The 22,441-nt window shown below is 44.0% G+C and overlaps 2 protein-coding genes across 4 annotated transcripts in view; one reads left to right on the forward strand and one right to left on the reverse strand.

Moving 5' to 3' along the window:
* LOC132691459 (uncharacterized) overlaps positions 1 to 14,153 on the forward strand; it is a 64,168-nt gene extending 50,015 nt beyond the window's left edge. For both annotated transcript variants that reach the window (XR_014137661.1, XR_014137660.1), the window contains one exon: positions 14,060 to 14,153. The gene's annotated coding sequence lies outside the window, so the exon portion shown is untranslated. The remainder of the gene's footprint in view (positions 1 to 14,059) is intronic.
* Positions 1,779 to 21,906, reverse strand: LOC132677049 (zinc finger protein 705F-like). Of its 2 annotated transcripts, XM_078445189.2 has the most exons (10): positions 21,752 to 21,901; positions 18,770 to 18,946; positions 12,223 to 12,432; positions 11,345 to 11,431; positions 10,400 to 10,566; positions 9,509 to 9,635; positions 8,696 to 8,791; positions 8,092 to 8,174; positions 7,611 to 7,651; positions 1,779 to 4,812 (listed from the first exon to the last, which is right to left on the reverse strand). In XM_078445189.2, the coding sequence occupies exons 5-10, from the start codon at positions 10,535 to 10,537 to the stop codon at positions 4,797 to 4,799; spliced, it is 501 nt and encodes a 166-aa protein (XP_078301315.2). In that variant the 5' UTR covers positions 10,538 to 10,566; positions 11,345 to 11,431; positions 12,223 to 12,432; positions 18,770 to 18,946; positions 21,752 to 21,901; the 3' UTR covers positions 1,779 to 4,796. The 2 variants fall into 2 exon arrangements, with proteins under 2 accessions (XP_078301315.2, XP_078301314.2); XM_078445188.2 differs by having other exon boundaries at positions 1,779 to 7,651; positions 21,752 to 21,906.
* Positions 21,907 to 22,441: the final 535 nt, after the last annotated feature.

The following is a 22,441-nucleotide window of genomic DNA, read 5'->3' on the forward strand; positions in this document are numbered from 1 at the left end:
TCACTCATCATCAAGGAAGTACAAATCAAAACCACAAGGAGATGCCACCTCACACCTGTCAGAATGGCTGAAATTAACAACTCACGAAACAACAGGTGCAGGTGCTGGCACAGAGGTGGAGAACCGGGAACCCTTTTGCATCATTGAAAGGAATGCCAACTGTCAGCTACTGTGGAAAACCCTATGGAGGCTCCTCAAAAAAGTTAAAAAATAGAGCCACCCTACAACCCAGCAGTTGCACTACTAGGTATTCAAACAGTACAAAAGTGCTGATTCTAAGGGGAACATGCACCCCAATGTTTATAGCCGCACTATCAAGAATAGCCAAATTATGGAAAGAGCTCAAAGGTCCATCGACTGATGAGCGGATAAAAGAGAAGTTGGTGTGTACACACACACACACACACACACACACACACACACGCTGGAATACTACTCGGCAATCAAAAGGAATGAAATCTTGCCATTTGGAACAACGTGGATGGAACTAGAGTGTATTATGCTAAGCGAAATAAGTCATCAGAGAAACACAAACATCATATAATTTCACTCATATGTGGAATTTATGAAACCAAACAGGTATGCCTAGGGACAGGAAATAAAAGATAAAAACAGAGAGGGAAGCAAACCATAAGAGAATCTTTTTAAAATTTATTTTTGACAGGGAGAGAGAGACAGAGCATGGGTGGGGGGAGGAGCAGAGAGAGGGAGACACAGAATCTGAAGCAGGCTCCAGACTCTGCTGACAGCACAGAGCCCGATGCAGGGCTCGAACTGACGGACCGTGAGATCATGACCTGAGCCGAAGTCAGACGCTCAACTGACTGAGCCACCCAGGCGCCCCTAGAGAATCTTAAATAAAGAGAACAAACTGAGGATGAATGGAGGGACGTGGGGGGGGGGGGGTGGGCTAGATGGGTGACAGGCATTAAGGAGGGCACTTGTGTTGAGCACTGGCTGTTGTATGTAAGTGATGAATCACTAAATTCTGTTCCTGAAACCTGTACTGCACTATATGTCAACTAACTTGAATCTAAATAATCATGTAAAAAAATCATCATCTCTTCTAGTGACAGGCTGTATACTGTTTGGCAAAACTCGTAGCACAGAAAGAGGGTATGAAAATCTGATTTTTCTCAACAGCCATGAATCCCCAAATCACTAAATGGGAATGAGTCCCGTATTAGTCCCTCCCATAAATACATGTAGAAGTCCGAGATGAGAGAGAGAGAGAGAGAGAGAGAGAGAGAGAGAGAGAGAGCTTCTCCTCTTTCAGGAGGACAAGGCAGTAACTGGCTCCTACTGTTCATTTAGAAATGACTAATATCCCTCTTTCATACGTGGGAACACTGAGAATCTAATTATCCTGTGCTTTTTGAAGGGTATTACAATGTCTTTCTCAGTTCCCCCACTTTATCTCTTGGGCTTTTGTGTGAATATTTCATATAAACATCCACGAGTTCACTAATTTAGTTTTCTATTTTTTTTTTAACTTTTTGAAAGTTATTTTGAGGGAGAGAGAGAGAGCATAAGCAGAGGAGGGGCAGAGAAAGGCAGAGAGACAGAGAAAGAGACAGACAGAATCCCGAGTAGGTTCTGCGCCATCAGCCCGAACTGTGAGTCATGACCTGAGCCAAAACCGAGTTGGGCACTTAACTGACTGAGCCACCATGCGCCCCACTAGTTTGGTTTTCTATGTAAAGCCTGTTAACCTCCTCCATTAATTTCACTTATAGACCAGAGTTCGCTAAAACCAGAGCCATTGCACTTGTCTCTATTTAAATATATTTTTATTACTTTACTCTATTTAGCATAATTATTGTAAATTCCTTTCTTCGTGACTCCAATCTAAAAATATGCATGGGTTTTTTGGTCTTGTCTATATTTGTCTTTTACTCCCACCTCCAATCACGTTTCCTTACTTTTTTTCTTGTATACCTGAGATTTTCTTCTTCCTCTTCTTCTCCTCCTCCTCCGTCTCCTTTTTCTCCTTCTTTTTGAAGACTTTACTTTTAAGTAATCTTGATTTCCAACATGGGGCTTGAACTCACAACCCCGAGATCAAGAGTTGCATGCTCCACCGACTGAGCCGGCAGGGCGCTGCTCTGAGATCTTCTAAAAGGGAGACGCTGGCACTGATGTTGTTTTACATAGAGATGGTGACTATCCCCTTCCTTAGGCAGATAGAATTGGGACACATCACATTTTCCCCATTCTGTAATCGGAATGCGCTCTGCCTGTGTTGCCACTTTGATTTGGAGTGAATCTGACCTTCATGCCTTCAGGTTCATTCTTCTAAAATCACTGCGGATGTCTTCCTGCTGTTGGAAGTAATCTCCCAAAACCATGGGATTGTATTACACCACCTTTCTTGCCAGTCCCGACCTAATAGCCTGTAAAGAAAAGCAGCCCCGTTTGGGGGGACTCTTGCTGATTTCAAGCTGCCACGACAGTCTATGTGCCTATCAGCTTGTTTTTATTCCCTGGTGATGTCTTTCTCCCTGAGACTGTCAGTGTCCATACTAAGCAATTTCTTCAGGTGTGGAAATGTCTGGTGATCTCACCTCCACTAACGAAGGCTTTTCCCCGGGTGGAATCTCAGTTCAGGTAATCCTTTCTGGTTCCACAACGTTTTAGACTTTAACAAATACACCTTTTAAGTGAATATTTAATTTCTACTGTTATTCCACCTCTACTCACACCTTATCTGGAAGCAAAAGCCCCAATATTTTGCATGCACAAAATTCAAACTTATTTCTACCAAGCCCAGAAAGGCTCCATCTTTTTTCCTGGAATTTCATTCTCCCACCCCACTAATTTTCAATTGCCTCAGTAGAAAATCCAGTGTGGATGTGCCAATCATCTCATTGGATTTCCCTAGTCTCATGGATTGTACCTCAAAAACTCCTGTTTAAACAGGTAACATGACAAATCTTCAAAGATCTGTATATTTTAATCAGGTTTTGATGTTGCTTTTTATGGGTAAGACCAATAAAATCTACTCAGTCATGGCAGAAACTGAACTTCTTTTACTCCAAATATTTTTTATTTCTATTTAATTTTTTTTAACGTTTATTCATTTGTGAGAGACAGAGCACAGGCGGGGGTGGGGCAGAGAGAGAGGGAGACGCAGAATTCAAAGCAGGCTGCAGGCTTCAGGCTCTGAGTTGTCAGTGGGGCTCGAACTCATGAACCGTGAGATCATGACCTGAGCCGAAGTCGGACGCTTAACCGACTTAGTCACCCAGGCACGCCAAATATTTTATTTTTTTAAATTTACTTTTGGGAGAGAGAGAGAGCGAGCAAGCCTGCACAAGCAGGCAAGGGGTAGAGAGAGGGAGACACAGAATCCGAAGCAGATTCCAGGCTCCAAACTGCCAGTGCAGAGCCCAATGTGGGGCTCGAACCCACTAACTGTGAGATCATGACCTGAGCCAAATTTGGACACTTAACCGACTGAGCCATCCAGGTTACCCCTACTTGAAATATTTTAACGCAAAGAATGCTTCAGTGTTTATATGTATACAACATTTATATGCAAGTTTTAAAAGCAATATGAATCTTCTGAGGAAAAATCCTCAGCTGACAGTTTGGACTCATACTGAATCCTTCATGCATTCTCACGGGACCCTGGCTAAATTTTCTGCATTTTTTTCTACCAAAAAAATTTTTTTTGGCTGGTATGTTTGTATCAAACACTTAGTATGCAGATCCTTAGGCTCCACCTGCCTCTTACACAATATACCAAGAACGAGCACTGCCAGGCTCTGATGGGCATCAGCACACATTCTGTGCCTTGAGCCTCTCCCCTCTAAGCCCTGGGTTGTCATGTTGATGGCAACATGTGAAACGCCTCAACACCAAAACACACATGCACAGCCAGATTCCCTTTATATGATGACTATATGTGTGTCACCAATTCTGTGTGGTCAGAAAGTATATAGTCATATGATCTGTACACAGTTGTGTGTCCCTGCGTTGTCTGACTGTGGGGGTGTTGGCCATAATTGTGTCCGTTGAGAGTGTGGTCAGGGTGGAAGGTCTACATGTGATTGTCAGAACATGTTATCAGATTGTGTGTGTGTGTGTCGAGGGCGTTTTGTTCACCGTGGGATCAGTGCATGCAGGAGGTGAAAAGCAAGGTCTGCCTGGCAACAGTCAAACCCCGGAGCACCAGCGAGTCCACTACAGGCCCACAGGCCACTGGGGAGCCTGGGAGAAGGGAAAGTAGCATCGTGGCATCAGGCCTGTGAGACTTGTTAGGGCCGTGGTGAAGGAAAGGCCAGATCCTGACCAGTGTAAAACTGGAATCCAGGGTCTGAATGGTTCAGAGATGGGGAAATCTGTGTGCACCAGTGATGGGGGCTGTGAGTGGCAGAGTTGTTAAGTTCGAACACACCGGTGCGGGGCAGTCATCAAAACATGTAATGGAGGGGCGCCTGGGTGGCTCAGTCGAGTGAGCATCTGACTCTTGATTTTGGCTTAGGTCATGATCTCAGTTCGTGAGTTTGAGCCTCACATCGGGCTCTGCACTGACAGCGCAGAGCCTGGCTTGGATTTTCTCTCTCCCCCTCTTGTCCCTCCCCTGCTCATGCTCTCTCTCCTTCTCCCTCTCCAAAATAAATAAATATTAAAAGTTTTTTTTAAACTATTATTTTTCTTCAATCGTTTGGTGGCCTATGATGGCACGTTTTGAGGCAGTGGCAGAGTGATCACACTCATTCTGGAGCTGCGGGTTGGATCCTGAAAACTGGGAGAGCCAGAATAGAGTTCCTTCCAAAGTCAGCTCTCCCAGGTCACGCTCTGTAGCGCCTGGCCAAGAAAGGAAAAGAAACATTACTTGTCCCCATTGCCACCTGAAAACAAGAGCTGCAACGAGAGGCAGATGAGTGTTTACTTGGAATTAAAGATTTGCAGTTTGGGGAGCACCGATTCCAGCAGTAAACAGAAAAGTGTCTTATCTGTGGGGTGAAAGCAAGGGCTTTATAGGAGAGCGAGGAAGAGGGGCAATTACATGGCTTGGGTAAAAGAGAAAAAAAAAGTACTCATTGCTACTAACAGGCAGTAACTATGACCAATTCTGGAGAATGTCTCATGGAAACTTGCCAAGAGTATGTTATTCTGCTGCTTTGGGATGAAGTGTGCGGTGTACCTCTGTGAAGTCCATCTCATCTAACGTGTCACCTATGGTAGATGTTACCTGATTTTTGTCCGAATGATTCGTTCATTGATGAAAGTGTGTATTAACATCCCCCTTTTACTGCATAACTGTCTCTCCCTTGACATCTGTTTGTATTTGTTTTATATATGTAGGTGCTCCTATGTTGAGCGCATAAATATTTACAGATGTTATATCCTGTTGTTGAATGGACCCCCTTATTGTTAGGTAATACCCTTCTTTGTTTCAATAATGGCATTTTAAAATGAAAATTTATACAGGGTTCAGTCACAAACTATATAAGAATCTTTAATTCATCATTACGACCTACATATGTGGTTAACAATATGTAGTAATGACGCATCATCTTGTGTTCTATGTTTTTCAGTTAATATTCAAAGACACTTTCTAGTTGAATCCAATCATCATAATTACTATTGCTGCATGAAAAATAGGACCCTGACCAACATAATGGCTTTTTAAGCAACAACTTTGCTTCATATGCAGTTCCAGGAACCAAAAAAAAAAAAGTTACAAAATTCTGAATTTAGAACTGCCAGATGATGTCACAATGCTACCCTTCTTACATTTTTATAATAATAGGCTGTTAGGCAGAATTATAAATTAATGTCTAAATTGTGTGCTAGGACTTTCTTGATAAATGTTTCTCCTACTCAGGGATTTCTAATGCAAAGTCTAACCTTTCATCTGATTTTAGTAATGCTATATATACAGTGTGAGAAACTACATGTTGACTAAGGAATTAAAAATCACTTAGGCTGCCATTCGTTTACTATAATACAGAGTGTGAAGCTTCACTTGCCTACAATAGATTTTCTACTAGTCAAGTTTTTTTCCATGCATGTAACAATGAATAACTTCTCCAGCATTAATTTTTCTGTTATTCTCCTACAGTGACCTCCATCTGTAAAGATTTTCCTGTGTAAATTCCCACTTAAAAATTCCCACTAATCTAATACTTAGATTAGTATTCATACTGGATGTTCTTGTGCTACCTATGACCAGAGACCAGCTAATGTGTCTTCCTCCTTGATTATAAATATAGGGTTCATCCAAATGTAGTTTACTCATGTTGTGTAAGGAGGAGTTAAAAATGAAAGCATTTCTGTAATGAATATGACCATGGAACTTCCCCCACCTGAGTCCTCTGGCTGGTTTCACATTAGTAATGTGGCTGAAGGCACTTCCATATTCATTCACTAGAATTAGAGTGAATTCCATTATGGTCTCTAAGATCAGAGCTTATATCAAAGACTTTTCCACATAGATGACATGTTTATGGTTTCTCTCTAGTGTGTTTTCTCATGTGTTCTAAACCAAGAGCTTTGAACAAAGGCTTTTTCACACAGAAGACAATGATATGTCTTCTCACCAGTGTGTTCTCTCATGTTTTCGAAGATTAGAGCCTTGAACAAAGGCTTTTCCACATAGATGACATGTATATGGTTTCTCACCACTGTGAGTTTTCTCGTGTCTTCTAAGACAAGAGGTATGATCAAAGGCTTTTCCACATAGACTACATGTATACGGTTTCTGTCCAGTGTGAGTTTTCTTGTGTTTACTAAGATCAGAGTTTGTAACAAAGGCTTTTCCACACAGATGACATGTATATGGGTCCTCTCCAATGTGAATTCTCTCATGTCTTCTAAGACAAGAGCTTCGAACAAAGGCTTTCCCACATAGATGACATTTATATGGTTTCTCTCCAGTGTGAGTTCTCTCATGTTCTCGAAGATAAGAGTTTTGAACAAAGGATTTTCCACATAGATGACATGTATATGGTTTCTCACCAGTGTGAGTTTTCTCATGTTTTCTAAGACAAGAGCTTTGAACAAAGGCTTTTCCACACAGATGACATTTATATGGTTTCTCGCCAGTGTGAGTCCTCTCGTGGTCTCGAAGATTAGAGCTTGTAACAAAGGCTTTTCCACATAGATGACATTTATATGGTTTCTCTCCACTGTGAGTTCTCTCATGTTTTCTAAGACAAGAGCTTTGAACAAAGGCTTTTCCACAATGATGACATGTATATGGTTTCTCTCCACTGTGAGTTCTCTCATGTTCTCGAAGATTAGACCTTGTAACGAAGCCTTTTCCACATAGAGGACATGTATATGGTTTCTCTCCAGTGTGTGTTCTCTGATGTTGTTTAAGGGAACTACGAACAAAGGCTTTCCCACATAGATGACATTCATAAGGCTTCTCTCCAGTATGAATTCGCTTATGTCTAGTTAAAGATGAAAAATACCTGAAGTGCCTCCCACATTGATTACAAACAAATGGATTCTCTCCTGTGTGACTTATTTTGTGGGTATGAAGGTTGGCGTTTCGGGTGAAGTGTTTTCCACATTCATTACACTTATAGGGTTTGTGTCCAGTGTCAGTTAAGATATGTTGCGTAAGTGTGTAGGTGTGAATGAAAACTTCATACCCACTATATACAGAGAGGTCTTCTCCTGCATGACGTTTCTGCTGTTGGGAAAGAGATGAGAGACTGTTATAGGACTTCTCCCAAACATGAATACACCCAGTTCTCTACCTACGAATTCCAGGCTGGCCATTCAGTGGTAATCTCCAACTAAAACCTTCCCCAGATCACTTACATGCACACGGGGTGTTCATCACTGACATGCACAAACATTTTTACCCTTGGTAGCATCTTTATTGGAGGGCTGAGTGTTTTTGAAGATATCATTATGTGTCATGCCAATAAACCATGGTTATGCAATTATCCATTTCTCAGAACAATTATAGCTTAAATCCAGGCTAATTTCTTCCCCAGATTTAAATTGTCAATCACATTCTGTGAGAAGGTACTTATACTAATTGTTATGTGATTCTACAACTGATGACTTAGGCTCCACCCAGGTCTTTGAACATGAATAGGCAAGGTTCCTCCTCATGACACTTACTATTGTCCAGCAGTTAGGTGGGTCCTTCAGGTAGATATCTTGCATAGATATTATTTCTTGCTTGTTATGGCTTTTTTTCATGCCTAAAATAATCGAGGAAAAAAAGAAATAAACCTGAGAAACACCTTGAGTAGACTAGGGGAATTAAAGTGTTGACAAGCTCACAAGACCAGGTAAGCACACATGACCAAATAATGTGAAATTGAGGAAAATACTGGTGAATAGACATACATTTTAGAACAGTATCAGTTAGAACAAAACTCAATGTTTAAGTGAAAGAAAAATAAAATAATGATGGGCTGTTGCAGAGAATATCAGAGTGGAAATCCTAAAAGAAGGACACTAGAAATCATGACACAGAACACAATGTGAAATTTCACCTCCAATGAGGTCAGGAACATTGCTTGCCTGAGGCGAAATGTAAGTACAGGTACATGAAGAGAAACTGATGTGGGAGAAATAATGACACAATCTGAGGAATGCTGTCTCACTGGCCACTCACAGTTTCTGAAGCTGTCGTTCACTCAAGGAAATCTGCACTGACATCAATAAGACCCTGCTTACTCACTAGCCTTCTCACACTGAGCGCATGTCTGCAGCTCACCTGGACTCCAGCCTTGGGGAGGTCCTCTTTCTTCCCTCCACAGCTCCCCTCTTTGCTCCCACGGGGAGATCACATCTGATCTGAAGAAATGACACCCTATATCAATGGAGAATGGTGTGTGAATTTGCAGTTCCGTGTCGAGAACAGCACCTGATATTCTACTGTACAGGCAGCTGAGGAAGAACATGAGTGTGGAAGAACAGCCCAGAGAATAACACCTTGAACACTAAAAACATTGATAAAGGCTCTCAGCCTGACACTGCACCCAAAGACAGTATGATCTCTGGTTGCTGATGCTCCTGCCCAAGCTGAGAGAGAGCAGAAGGCTTAGTGTTTGCAGCCAGAAGGAATTAAATGTTCTCACAAGGGGATTACTATTTTCAAAGGAATACAATACACATAAGCTCCACCAGAATATTCTGTGGAGTTTTATGTGGAAAGTGATACAAGATGTTATATTTTCTACCGTGCTCACCATTCCCACACTGCTTAGGACAGAAAAATATTTAGGATGTTTATTCATTCAAAAAATATGCACTGTATTCCCAGCATTGTTCTGGGTCTTGGAGAAAGTGCAGTAGATACACACTCGTGGCCAAGAAGTCTGTATTCAAATTATCATGTAACACACATGATGAAAGTAAAGAAAGTTACAAATTCCATCTAGTATTCAGAAATGATACAAAAAAAAATCAGTTAGAGCAGACAGCTGAATTAGAATATGTGGAAGCTCTCCTGGATACAAGGTTAATAAACAAAAAGATGGACAGATGTATGGAAGGATGGATGAATGAACACATGTGACCGACTCACCCACAGAGACCAGATGACTAATGTTTTCCAGTGTCACATCTCTGTACAGCGTTCTCTGGGATGTGTCCATCAGGGCCCACTCTTCCTGGGTAAAGTCTACAGCTACATCTTTGTAGGTCACAGATTCCTAAAATATCAGATATTGTTTCAGTAGGGCCAGGCTGAACAATCCCTAGGGGCAGCTGTCACATGATAGTGATAGCAGATGGGGGAGCTGTATGTATAGAAAACTGACTCCATTTGTGGTTCAAATCAAATGTTCTACTGTGCCAATCTGCCTCCTGCCCTTCAGACACATTCAAACAGAAATACACACACAATTACTTTATCATAAAGGAATGTCAATAGGAAATAACCTGGAAATTTTCCAGTAAGATGGCAATTTTGATGTCCTGGGTGGCAATTATAACCTAGGTTAAATAGTAAATAGTAGTGAGAAGCACCTGGCTGGCTCAGTTGGAAGAGCATGTGACTCTTGGCCTCAGGGTCATGAGTGTGTGCCCCATGCTCGCTGTAGAAATTACTAAAAAAAGAAAAAAATATATTTGTGTGTATATGTATATGTAAGTGTATATGTATATATATGTATATATATATACATATATATATATGTATATATATATACACACACAGATATACATGCACACACACCCATATATATACATATATATATATATATATATATATATATATATATATATATATACTGAGAGTTCCAATGAGGTAATGTGCAGTTGCTTCTTTTACAGCAAACACTTCATATGTACAAGTGTAGGTATATAAACATTAAAGGTAGACACCTATGAAGCAATGCCCAGCATTCTGCAGGATGAACAACTCTCATGCAGAATTTGGGGTCAACAAGTCACACCTCTCATCTTAAAAACTCACTTGTTCTTTATAAGGTATCAGGGCAGACAGGTCCTGTGGTCCGGTTAGGGGCTCCTGAGATGGCTCGTCCAAAGGATGGCCCCACAGTGATCTCTCGTGCAGTGAGCTCTCCATTCTTAACAACAATGATGACTGCATCAATCCTCCGTATGGTAATCCTGTTTTTTCTGTTGAAAGGCAATAGAATCCTCTCGATTACTTGTAGCCTCTCTAATCCTTCTAAAATTGCAACAGGATTCTAAATTTGACTCTAGTTTTATCCACATTCTGCCAAATACAGAGTTAATTTTTTGAAAAATACTCCCTAGGCACTGTTTTCAGATTTCCAATTTTAAAAAGTTTAATTATAACGGGGGAAATGGGTGAAAAGGGATAAGGGTAGTAAAGAGGATTTAGTCATCTTTGGAAGTTTCCAGATTAGTCAAGTGTATGTTACCAAACCTTTAGTAAGCTTAAAACTGAGGGGAAAAGAAATGATGGCTGATTTCCTCTCTCACACAAAAGTTTCTTGTACTCTCTGGAAAACTGCAGAGCTGACCTGCTCAAAGGCCCGCCTCCTCAGTGGAGTGTAAACTGCTGGTCCTGCTCATCTCTAGCACCTGTCACCACGTGCCGAGGTCACCGCAGCCACTACCATGGCCCACGGGTAAATCACCCCCCAACCAAGCCCATACACTGCATGAGGAAGGAAAACTCTACATATTTCTTTCCTGCAAGGACATCCTTAAGGAGCATGAGATGCACTGGTGTAAATGCTGGAAAGGAGACTTCTTCCTGATCCATCCCTGACCAACAAAAAGTATCTGCGCGTCCTGGCAACAATGAACTAGAACCCAGACCCTTGAAAACTGCCTGGATGCACTTCGAAGACTTGGGCCAAGAGAAGCCTTCCCAGCCACAGGCAACAGAGGCATCATTCAGGAGAAGGATCGCATATCCACCCACCTGCAGTTGCATCATCAAGGGTTCGGCCACCACGTCTCTTCCTCCGGATTTCCACTCACAGAGAGTGCAAACCGTATGCAGGAAAAGCTGGGCAAGGAGAGAGAAGCCAAGAGACTCCAGTCTTACCCACAATTCCCAGACCCCCTGGTCATGAATCCCTGATGCGCCTGCATGCAACCCCCCAGCTCCCCCTACAAGAACACGCCACATGCTCTGAGACAATTGCGGGAGCTCTCACTTCTGCTTGGGTCAGAAGTGACAAGGCTTTGGCTACTGCTGCTCGTCAATAAGATAGAAATATTCTTTTTTATTTTCAGACAAGGCAATGAAAATCATTATTTCTAAGTTAACTGCCAACTTTTTCATAGGGATATTTAATTCCCTCCCTGAACCCCAAACCTAAAAGTGCCTGACTTAGAAAACGTACAATGCAGAGGTTTTGTTTTATAAGGGAATATATTTGTTCAATCTGACATTTTAGTAAAGTTGTAACTGGAATATTGTCGTATATTAGTCATCACCACAAATGAGACCCCAGCATTTCATAAATTGTATATTTAAACATATTGGTAAAGTCTGAATTCTTACCAAAATTTTGTTTGTACTTAAATGTATTTCACGGAAAAATGATATTGTATCACAAACAAAAGTAGACAAAACTCACCTCCTTACACCTGGAGTCCAAAAAATAAGGAAGACAAATTCAAAGTTTAACAATAGGACTCTCTGCTTGGAAACTTAAGAACATTCACTTAACTAATCCTCAGAATAGATCCTGCTGTTTTCAGTACAGTCACTGTTATGGACCGGATGGCAGTGTCCCCTCCAGCCTCACCCAAGTCCGTATGTCAAAGCCCTAACTCCCCATGTGATGGTACCTGGAGGTGGGGCGTTCTGAGAGGTAATTAGGTTTAGATGAGGTCTTGAGAGGAGGTCCCCGATGAAGGGACTGGAGTAATTCTTAGAGGAACACACCACAGCTCTCTCTCTCTCTCTCTCTACCAAGTTAGGACCCAGTGAGAAGGCAGGCACAGCAAGGATACTGAATCTGCTGACACCTTGGTCTTGGGAGTTCCCAGGCTCCAGAACTGTGAAAAACAAATGTCGGTTGTTTAAGCCACCAATGTGTGGTATTTTATTATTGCAGCCCAGAATGACATGGACACGTGACACAGTTTCAGGAAACTTTAGCAAGATGAGGAAAGTACATGGCTAAGGAATGATACAGCTAGGATTTCAGTTGTGTTCTGTTTCCCAAACTCAGATTTCTAAACATGGTCCTCTTAAGAGGTATAGCCCCCTGCCAGGTCTTACCAGGAATGCCCTGTCAGATGAAGAACCGGAGATCCCTCCAGCAATCAGAGCCTCTCTCTTTCCAGCTCAACCACTGACACCACTTAAAGTCTATCAGCCCCTAATTCCATCCCTTTTACTGCCCACCTCAATCCCCATGCACTCTTTTCTGCATGCATGCAGGACCAAAAAAAAAAAAAAAAAAAAAAAAAAGGCAACTTTATTCCAACTGCATACACGGGACCTATCCCAATGCCTGGTTACATGGCTCGTGCTCAATAACATCTGAGACAAAAAAGCCTGTTTTGTTAGTTCTGCCTTCTTACCTCCCTTATACGTCCATTTCTTCCACCCACTTACCGACCAACACCCTGTGACAGACAACAGTCATGGATTGCTCAAAATCTAAAAATTCGTATAAATAGTTTTCTTCACCCCAACAACTAATGTTCTGACATTGCCTGGGTGTCCAAGGATTCAGTTCATTCTGGATACCATCTTCCTGGAGTCAGCATCAGATCCCACAAGTTCAAAGTCTTAGCCCCATGAGACTTCCTCTACTTCAGATGCCAACCATAAATGTAGTGCCCAGACCGCCCACATTTTCTGCCGAGAGCATTGTGGATTCAAGGGTTCCCACAATCCCTCAAATTAGGCTTGGCAATTTTCTAGAATGACTCCTAGAATTTAGGAGAACACTTTACTCAGTTTTACTGGTTTATTACAAGGATGAACAGTCAGATGAAGAGGTACACGGGTGAGGTCCAGAAGGGTCCCCAGGGCAGGATCCATCAGTCCCCATGGAGGTGGGCAGGATTACCCTCCAGCAGATGGAAGCTCTCACCAGCCTGCAGGTTGGTCTCCGGTGTCCAAGAGTGTTTCTAGAGCTCAACCTCCAGCAACCACTCCCCTCTCCAGAGGCTGCTGGGTGGGGCTAATATCACTTACAAGCACACATTTCATTCCTAACACTCTCCAGCTTTAACTTCTTCCCTGCTTTCTCACTGGCCTTACAAGTAGGACCTTTAGACCTGCCATCATCTTCAGAAATCCACTAGCCTGCCTCCCCGTCCAGTCCACCCAACTCACCCGACTGTAGTTTGCTCTCTGCCCCTGGGACACAAATGGTTTGGCTTCTCTCAGCAATTTTACACAAGTTCTGTTACCAGGGGAGGGGGGAAAGTCTCTAATAGTGCTCCTGCCTACCTCCATGGGGAGTCCTAAGGCTTTGCTCAAATAAGTTTTTAGGAAACTGACTAAAACATCTGTATTTTCTACTACAAGTTTTCCTAAAAGATATATCCTTTGAGATTCTGTACACAAAGTTTCCTTGTTTTTTAAAAATTTCTTTAAATGATCTCTTCTAAATGAGCCCTTAAACAACGCAGGATCTGACCACGTATCCTTTTTACTCTCTAATAGAGCTCCACTCTCTGTGTGGCACAAGCCTGGTCCACAGTCTCCTACCGCAGACACTCCTTTCTGATGAGCAGAAGCCCTCATTGCCTCAAGGATGGTGCAGTTGACGAGGCTGGCAAGACAGGAATGTGTCAGAGAACCAGGGAAACGAGAACCTGATTACCTTAAATTCCCGCTGTAAAAATTATGCTCCCTTTTGAGAGTTACTATAGGTTCACTTTTATATTTGATACAAACACATTAAGAAGAAAAAAAGGACAAACTGTTCTTTTGGGAACCAAATGCCTGTGCCTGAAATGAAAATACATTGCCTGATTTTCCTTCACAAGTAATTTATTCTTTTATATATGAAGACAGATCCTAAGACGTATATACTTTTTCGTATTATTCAAAAATAGTTGAAACACATCCTATGTATGGGGAAATGAACATTGAAGGTATAATTTATTCATGGAACCTATCATATTTTGTGCGTGTAGAGCATGGCAGTCGGTAGCATGTCAACTAAATCTGACTTGGAGAAGAGGAAGGGTCTGCTCTAGGATTTCATTTGCTTGCCTGGAGATGAAGAGGAGGGGGCTGCTGAAGGTGGTGGCCTGGGCCCAGAAGAATAGACAACCTCTTCTCCTCCAGGTCTTAACTACAGGCAGGCACACTTTGTTGTATTGTGCTTTACAGATACTGCTTTTCACAAAGGTGTGTGGCAACGCCATGTTACTCGGTGCCATTTTTCCAAGGGCAATTGCTCACATTATCTCTGTGTCACATTTTGGGAATTCTCACAATATTTAAAACATTTTCATTATCATATTTGTTACTGTGGTCTGTGCTCAGTGATCTTTGATGTTACTATTGCAATTGTTTTGGGGTGCCACGAGCTGTGCCCATAGGTGTGGGCTACCTTAATCAGTAAGTGTTGTGTGTATTCTGACTGCTCCACCTACCAGCTGTCCCCCTTCTCCTCTCCTGGGGCCTCTTTTCCATGAGACAGCCCTACACCGGCCTCCTAAGTGTTCAAGGTCTGTCACCTTAAATCAAGAGCTAGAAATGAATGAGCTTCGTGAGAAAGGCACGCTGAAAGAAGAGACAGGCTGAAAGCTAGGTGTCTTGTGCCAAAAAGTCAGCCAAGCTGTGAATGCAAAGGAAGAGTCCTTGAAGGAAATTAAAAGTGCAACTCCAGTGAACACATGGGTGATAAGAATGTGAAGTGAGGGGAGCCTGGGTGGCTCAGTCGGTTAAGCGTCCGACTTCGGCTCAGGTCACAATCTCACGGTTCATGGGATCCGGCCCCATGTCGGGATCTGTGCTGACGGCTCAGAGTCTGGAACCTGCTTAGGATTTTGTGTGTGTGTCTCTCTCTCTGCCCCTCCTCTGCTCATGATCTGTCTCTATCTCAAAAATAAATACACATTAAAAAAAAGACAGTGAACTGAAACAGACCTATTGTAGATATGGAGAAGGTTTGTGTGGTCTGTATAGAAGGTCACCATTCCCTGAAGCCAAAGCCTAATCCAGAGCAAGGCCCTGACTCTCTTCAATTAATTCTCTGAAGGATGAGGGAGGTGAAGAAACTTCAGAAAAACATCTGATGCGAGCAGAGGATGGTTGGTGGGAGTAAGGAAAGAAGTCGCCTCCATAACATAAAACTGCAGGGTGAGGCAGCGAGTGTTGATACAGAAGCTGCAGCCAGTTATCCAGAGGATCTGGCTGAGACAAATTCATGCTGGTGGCTGCACCGACCAACAGCTTTTAAGTTGGAAAATCTACTGGAAGCCTTCTGTTAGAAGAAGATGCCATCCAGGACTTTCATAGCCAGAGAGAAGTCAGCGGGTGGTTTCAAAGCTGCGAAGGACAGACTGACTCTCTTGTTAGGAGCTAATGCGGCTGGTGACTAAGTTGAAGCCAACACCCATGTACCATCCTGAAAATCCTGGGGCCCTTAAGAATTATACTAAATCTACCCTGGCTGAACTCCATCAACAGACAACAAAGGCTGGATGATAGCACATCTCTTTACAACGTAGTTTGCTGAGTATTTAAGCCCACTGTTGAGACCTACTGCTCAGAAAAAAAATCCTTTTCAAAATATCACTGCTCATTGACAATGCATTTGGTCACCCAAGAGTTCTGATGGAAATGGACAATAAGATTACTGCAGTTTTCATGCCTGCTAACACGACATCCATTCTGCAGAATGGCAGGGGCAGTGGGGTCAGACATATGGATTCAAGACCCAGAATGTTGATAAATTATACAGGAATAAAAACTTACAAAGATCTCTATAAGAAAAAAAATCCAAAAACAGAAGAGTTTCCCCTCTTTAACTTGTAGGCACACTTTTTTTTTTTGTTAATGTGTATTTATTTGTGAAAGAGAGAGAAAGAGAGAGGGCGGGCAGGGAGAGAGGGAGACACAGAATTGGAAGAGGCTCCAGGCTCTGAGCGGTCAGCACACAGCCCAACATGGGGTTTGAACTCACAGACTGTGAGATCATGACCTGAGCTGAAGTCAGACACTTAACTGGCTTAGCCACCCAGGGGGCCCGAGGCACAGTTGTAAATATGGCATAGTTGAATAAATCCTGAAAATATCTGTTGTTAGAAAACAAAAGTTGTTTTAAAAACATGTTCAGAGAATATGGTTCTGAGAAAGTAGAGAAATGATCGTGGCAATCATTCATGAGGAGATCAGAGGAAGAGTCATACAGAGAAAGACAAGTGCAAATGCCCTGAGGTGGGACAAGCCAAACAGGACTGTAATTAGCAAGTGGATGTTGGCACTGGGATAGAGAGTCACAATAACCCCCCTTGGGTGACAGGTAAAAGGTAAGTTTTAATATTAAGTATCATTTGTTTTGTGCTGTATTCATCACTGGCAAAAAGTATTAGAATCAGTTTGTGTAATTTTTAGGAAACAAAAGACAATATGGAAGCTTGTTTTGAAAGGAAAATGGATAGAAGCATTAATATACAATTACCGAGACAGAGCTCCTTATATGCCTGGTTGGCATTTATCCCAATACAATGATACCTGAGGCAGAGTGGAGAAGGCAGGCACGAATCTTAAAAGACTGACATACTTAAATTGGGTCTGATAGTTGGCTTCCTAGTGCTGGTTCCTTCTATCCCTTTTATTATTATTATTATTATTATTATTACTATTTAATGATTTGTTTATTTTGAGAGAGAGAGAGAGAGTGGGACCAGGGTAAGGGCAGAGACACAGAATCCAAAGCAGGCTTCAGGGTCCAAGCTGTCAGCACAGAGCCCAACACGGGGCTCATACTCACGAACCATGAGATCTTGACCTGAGCCAAAGTGGCATGCTCAATTGACTGAGCCACCCAGGAGCCGGTGGTTCCTTCTGCGCTTTTAAATTTTTTTTTTTAACGTTTATTTATTTTTGAGACAGAGAGAGACAGAGCGTGAACAGGGGAGGGGCAGAGAGAGAGGGAGACAGAGAATCCGAAACAGGCTCCAGGCTCTGAGCTGTCAGCACAGAGCCGGACGCGGGGCTCGAACTCACGGACCACGAGATCATGACCTGAGCCGAAGTCGGACACTTAACCGATGGAGCCACCCAGGCGCCCCCCTTCTGCCCTTTAACTTAGCAGTGCAAGATAATTAGTGTTTATCAGACAGAACATGAGCAGCGTTCAACCTGGAAAACAATAAGAGAATATCAAATCCCTAGGCTCTGCCCTGTTGATATATAATTCGCAAAGATTTCCCAGGATATCCTAGTTCTTATGTTGCAATGTTTTATTCATGTTTGATACGTACAGGGCTTCTAATGGAAAAGGCAAGCTTCCTTGATGGAAGCTCAATGTGACTGAGAGACAGCTGCTATGTCGCGGTGTCAGGAAGAGGCAGAGTGGCTCAAGGTTTCAATACAGGAGTGGTGGGTCATTTGAAGTTCTGACATCCTGATTTTTGTCTCAGTTATGCAGTCGAGTGTTAACATTCAGTCACAGGACAATGGTCATTCAGGTGAGAGAGGAGATGCTATCTTCAACCTATCAGGTTCAGTCATCCTTTTGAGTCTTTACAGATCACCAATGTGATTTGTCATGTGTTGAATCAGCTGATATCACTCATCATTGTTCTCCATGCCATTAAAGCATCAATAATCAATATTAATCAATAATATTGATCAATAATCAATAAAGCTCCAGGCCTGACCAGCTACTACATTTCAGCAAACGCTACCAGTGGTTTGTGTGTGTATGCTCTGTAGCCATGTGTTCAGAGCTCTTTCTTCAGAGAGTTTTGATAACATGCAGATTCACACATGAAAAAGCCAATGCACAAGTCAAAATTCACATAGTTATGTGAAATAATTTTTTAAAAAGGTTGTAACATTTATTTATTTTTGAGAGACAGAGTGTGAGTGGGGGAGGGGCAGAGAGAGAGGGAGACAGAATTGGAAGCAGGCTCCAGGCTCTGAGCTGTCAGCAGAGCCCGATGCGGGACTTGAACTTGTGAACCACGAGATCATGACCTGATCCAAAGTCACACACTCAACCAACTGAGCTACCCAGGTGCCCCGTGAAATAATTTGTAACCTTAATGAAAAGTGGTTTAAGAATATTTCCATTATAATAAACAATACTTATTCATGTAGGGTTGAATTTTCTCCTGGAAAAAAAGGGACACAAGATAACAGAGACTCAAAGACATTGTGTATACAGTTTGCTTTACTCAAGATACCTACCTTATGGGCTCAGCTTCTCATAGGGATATGTGCTCCACATAGACCCAAGAAAACTCACTCCATCTAATGTGGGGACTCTCAAGTACATATTATGTAAACACCTAAACATTGAAGATTTGACGGAGAAGGTGGTCTGCAGGCTGGATGGGTCACAGACAGAATTGTATCACTGGACTCCTAGGTAAGCAGAGAGGGATAAAGAAAAGCAAACAGAGAGTCCAACTGTCAAGGCCACTTAGCCACCAATGGTGTAAAGTCCTGGCTGCTTGATCAGAGTCCACTTCCCAGCAGGTCTGAGTGGAGTAAGCTGAGCTCGGGGGAATGGAGATTTGGAGACTTGGAGGAGCACTGGGTTCCGTTTTTTAAGGAACTCCATAGTGGTTACTGTTCTGTTACCTAAAAGAAATATGTCTTCCAAATTCTGAATTGATTTGAGTTCAAATACTAATATTAAATCAACCTAAAAGTTTTGAGAAAGAGGGCACCTGGGTGGCTCAGTTGGTTAAGCATCTGACTTAGGGTCAGGTCGTGATCTCATGTTTCCTGAGGTTAAGCCCCACGTTGGGCTCTCTGATGTCATCATGGAGCCTGCTTTGCATCCTGTCTGTCTTTCTCTCTGTCCCTCCCCTGTGGCTCACTCTCAAAAATAAACATTAAAACAATTTAAAAAAAAGTTTTAAGAAAGCCAGAAGAGTGTCTTCTCTTGTAAATAATCTTTGAGAAGTTATGCAGCATGAGTGGCTGGAATCAGGTAGTGCCAAACTCCAACCAGGATCACATTTCCAAAGGAAATATAAAAAAGAGATGTTAACGCTTTCATGTTAAACTTTCATGTTAAAGTTTATGGAGTGTACACTGGGGCATGTGGAGGGCTCAGTGGTTTGAGCATCCAAGTCCTGATTTCTTGGCTCAGATCATGATCTCACAGTTCATGATGAGTTCGAGACCTACATTGGGTTCTGTGCTGACATAGCAGAGCCTGCGTGGGATTCTGTTTCCCTCTCTCTGCTCATGCTTTCTCTCAAAATAAATAAATAAAAACTTTAAAAAGGTATAAATGAAGATACTGAAATTTGAAGATCTAATTTCCTTACTGATTTTTAATGCTTATGGTGTGAAACCTAGTAATAGGAAACCTCCCTAAAATGGAGTGGGCAGATGTGGCAGGGAAAACTTTCACACCCTAGAACACACAGTCAATTGCAGACCCAACAGGAAGAGGGACTGGACCCTTCCGGGACTTGGCCTTGCACGTGGATACTACTCAACAAGTCCAGCAGGAGGAAGAGACCTTTTCCTCAGCCCCCAGAACAACAGTTCAGCCAGTGAGAAGCCACCACACTTCAAACTCTGTTTACTCCAATGGACTTTTAGTTCACAGCAACCTTCCCAAATTACCCCTTTTCTCCTTAAAAAAGCAAGCCTCCCCTTGGTTCCCATGGTTCCCTACAGTTTTTCTAAAGCCTGTTTGTCCAGGATTGCAATTCTCTTTTATTCATTCCCAAATAACCCCATCAGTTGCTGCTAAAATAACAGGCAGTTCTACTTTTTTTTTTTTTTTTTTTTTTTTTAAGACAGAGGGATAAAGAGAGCGAGCGAGCATTCGCTGTCGCGCAGGGGAGGGTAGAGGGGCACAGGGAGAGAGAGAATCCAAGCAATCTCCACGCTCATCGTGGAGCCTGATCTGTGGCTAAATCCCATGACCCTAGTAGCATCAAGGCCTGAGCTGAAATCCAGGGTCCGACACTCACTGACTGAGCCACCCAGGTGCCCCGTGGCAGTTTTGTTTTTAAGGTTAACAATGGCAAACAAGAAACATCCCTCAGATATCCAATGTCCTCACATATTGAAAAATTACTTTTTCATTAGTTGAAAGCAAAATACGCTTCCTAAATGGTACCAATTATACAAGCCTCATTAATTATCCCAACGACTTAAAACATTAAAATAAAAACAGTGATTAGAATATCTATACACCTCGGGGCGCCTGGGTGGTTCAGAGGGTTAAGCATCAGACTCTTGACTTTGACTTAGGTCATCATCCCAGGGTCTGGCATCCAGAGCTGCATAGTTCGGCGCTGGATGTGCAGCCTCCTTGGGATTCTGTCCCTCCCTCTGCCCCTCCCCCGCTTGCACTCTCTAAATACAACAAAAAGAAAAGAATATCCCATACTTCTCAAAAAAAAAAAAAAATCTTCAGATAATTCTGGAAGTCGCCCAAGAAAACGTGAAGCTGCAATACAACGACGACTTAACGACCTAAGGCGATTCTCGGTGACAACCACGCTTCTCCCCAAGTCCCGTACACTCAGCCTCCCGTTGAGCACCCTCTGCTCTGGGCCACGTCCAGCCTATCCCGCCGGATCTCCGCCACTAGCATAGACCCTGCCTGCCCTGCTCGGTCCATTATCCCGCGCCAAGTGAGGCCGCCGCGGCCGCCGTGGTCCCGCGAGACCCGCGCTCGCAGCCCGGTGTGTCCAGCCAACACACTTGTCACCCTAACGGGGACACATCGGCGCGTTCAGTGCAAGAGGCTCCAGGGCTCGGAGTCTCACCTGGAACTGCTCGAAACAGTCATGGTAGTTAGGGAAGTAACAGCCAGCTCCCTCGGACCGGAAACACCCCCAAACCGAGAGGTGCAACCAACCTACTGGCGTGTGGGATGGAAGGAGGGGCGGGTCCGGAGGGTTGGGCGGAGCGGGGGTGGGGGGTGACCCCTCCCCCAACAGCCCGGACGCTCCTCGCCTTCCAAGACCCCGCCCCAATGGGGACATGTCCAGCACTGGCCTCGCCCCTCAGATGACGTGCCTTTCCCGCTCTTCGCACACCTTCCCTAAGCCCCGCCCCATGCTGGACACGTTTTACGCCGGCCCGGCCCCTTGGCAAACGCTCCTTCCCCGCTCTTTCTCCCTAGGCCCCGCCCCACGCTGGCTACGTCCTACACCGGCCGCCCCGTTCCCCTGCGGTACCCTCTCTGCTTACCTTCCCTGCGACCCGCCCAACGCTGGCCACGTCGGTGGCCGGCGTCGCCCCGCTGCTGACGCCCCGTCCCCGCTCAACTTCACAAGGCCGCGCCCCACGCTGGACAGGTCCTAGACACGCCCCGCCCCTCCGCTGACGCCCTGGTTCCTCTAACCCTCCCTTAGGCCCCTCCTCGCTCTGCCCACCTCTTGCATTGGCTCCGCCCCTCCGCTTAGGTCCCCTTCTGGTCTCTGTTCAACCTCCTTAGTCCCCGCCTCACGCTGCTCACGTCCTCCCCGGCCCTACCCCTCGGCTTTTGTCCCGTTCTCGCTCACCCTCCCTATGCCCCGCCCCACGTTCGTCACGTCCTACAGCAGCCCCGCCCCTCAGTGGATGTCTCCGTCCCCTCCCTCTGCTCACCTCCTTAGTCCCTGTCCCGCGCTAGCCACGCCCCAAGATGGCCCCTTCCTTTAGCTGACGCCCATCCTGGTCTTTGCCCACCTTCCTAAGTCACGCCCCACGCTGGTTACGCCCTGACCGGCCCCGCCCCTCCGCTGACGTCTCCTCCTGGTCTCTGCTCACCCTCCCTAGTCCCCGCCCACGCCATGTCCTCCCTCGGACGTGGGTTCTTGCTCTTCACGTTCCCCCCACGCCCTGCTACCGCCGGGGCCGCCGCCTCCGCCCCTGGCCCTGATATTGGCCTGACCCCAT

The sequence above is a fragment of the Panthera onca genome, chromosome B1 (genome assembly GCF_046562875.1).
Source record: "Panthera onca isolate mPanOnc1 chromosome B1, mPanOnc1 haplotype 2, whole genome shotgun sequence".
Classification (NCBI taxonomy): Eukaryota; Metazoa; Chordata; class Mammalia; order Carnivora; family Felidae; genus Panthera; species Panthera onca.

Bases quoted from the DNA above. Each gene is read 5' to 3' on its own strand.
- LOC132677049 (XM_078445188.2), bottom strand. From the start codon at position 10,537: ATGCAGTCATCATTGTTGTTAAGAATGGAGAGCTCACTGCACGAGAGA. The intron at 8,175-8,695 runs GTGAGCTGCAGA...CGATTATTTTAG, and splicing joins TCCCCAAGGCTGGAGTCCAG to GCATGAAAAAAAGCCATAAC. The intron at 7,652-8,091 runs GTAAGTGTCATG...CTTTCCCAACAG, and splicing joins CACCTAACTGCTGGACAATA to CAGAAACGTCATGCAGGAGA.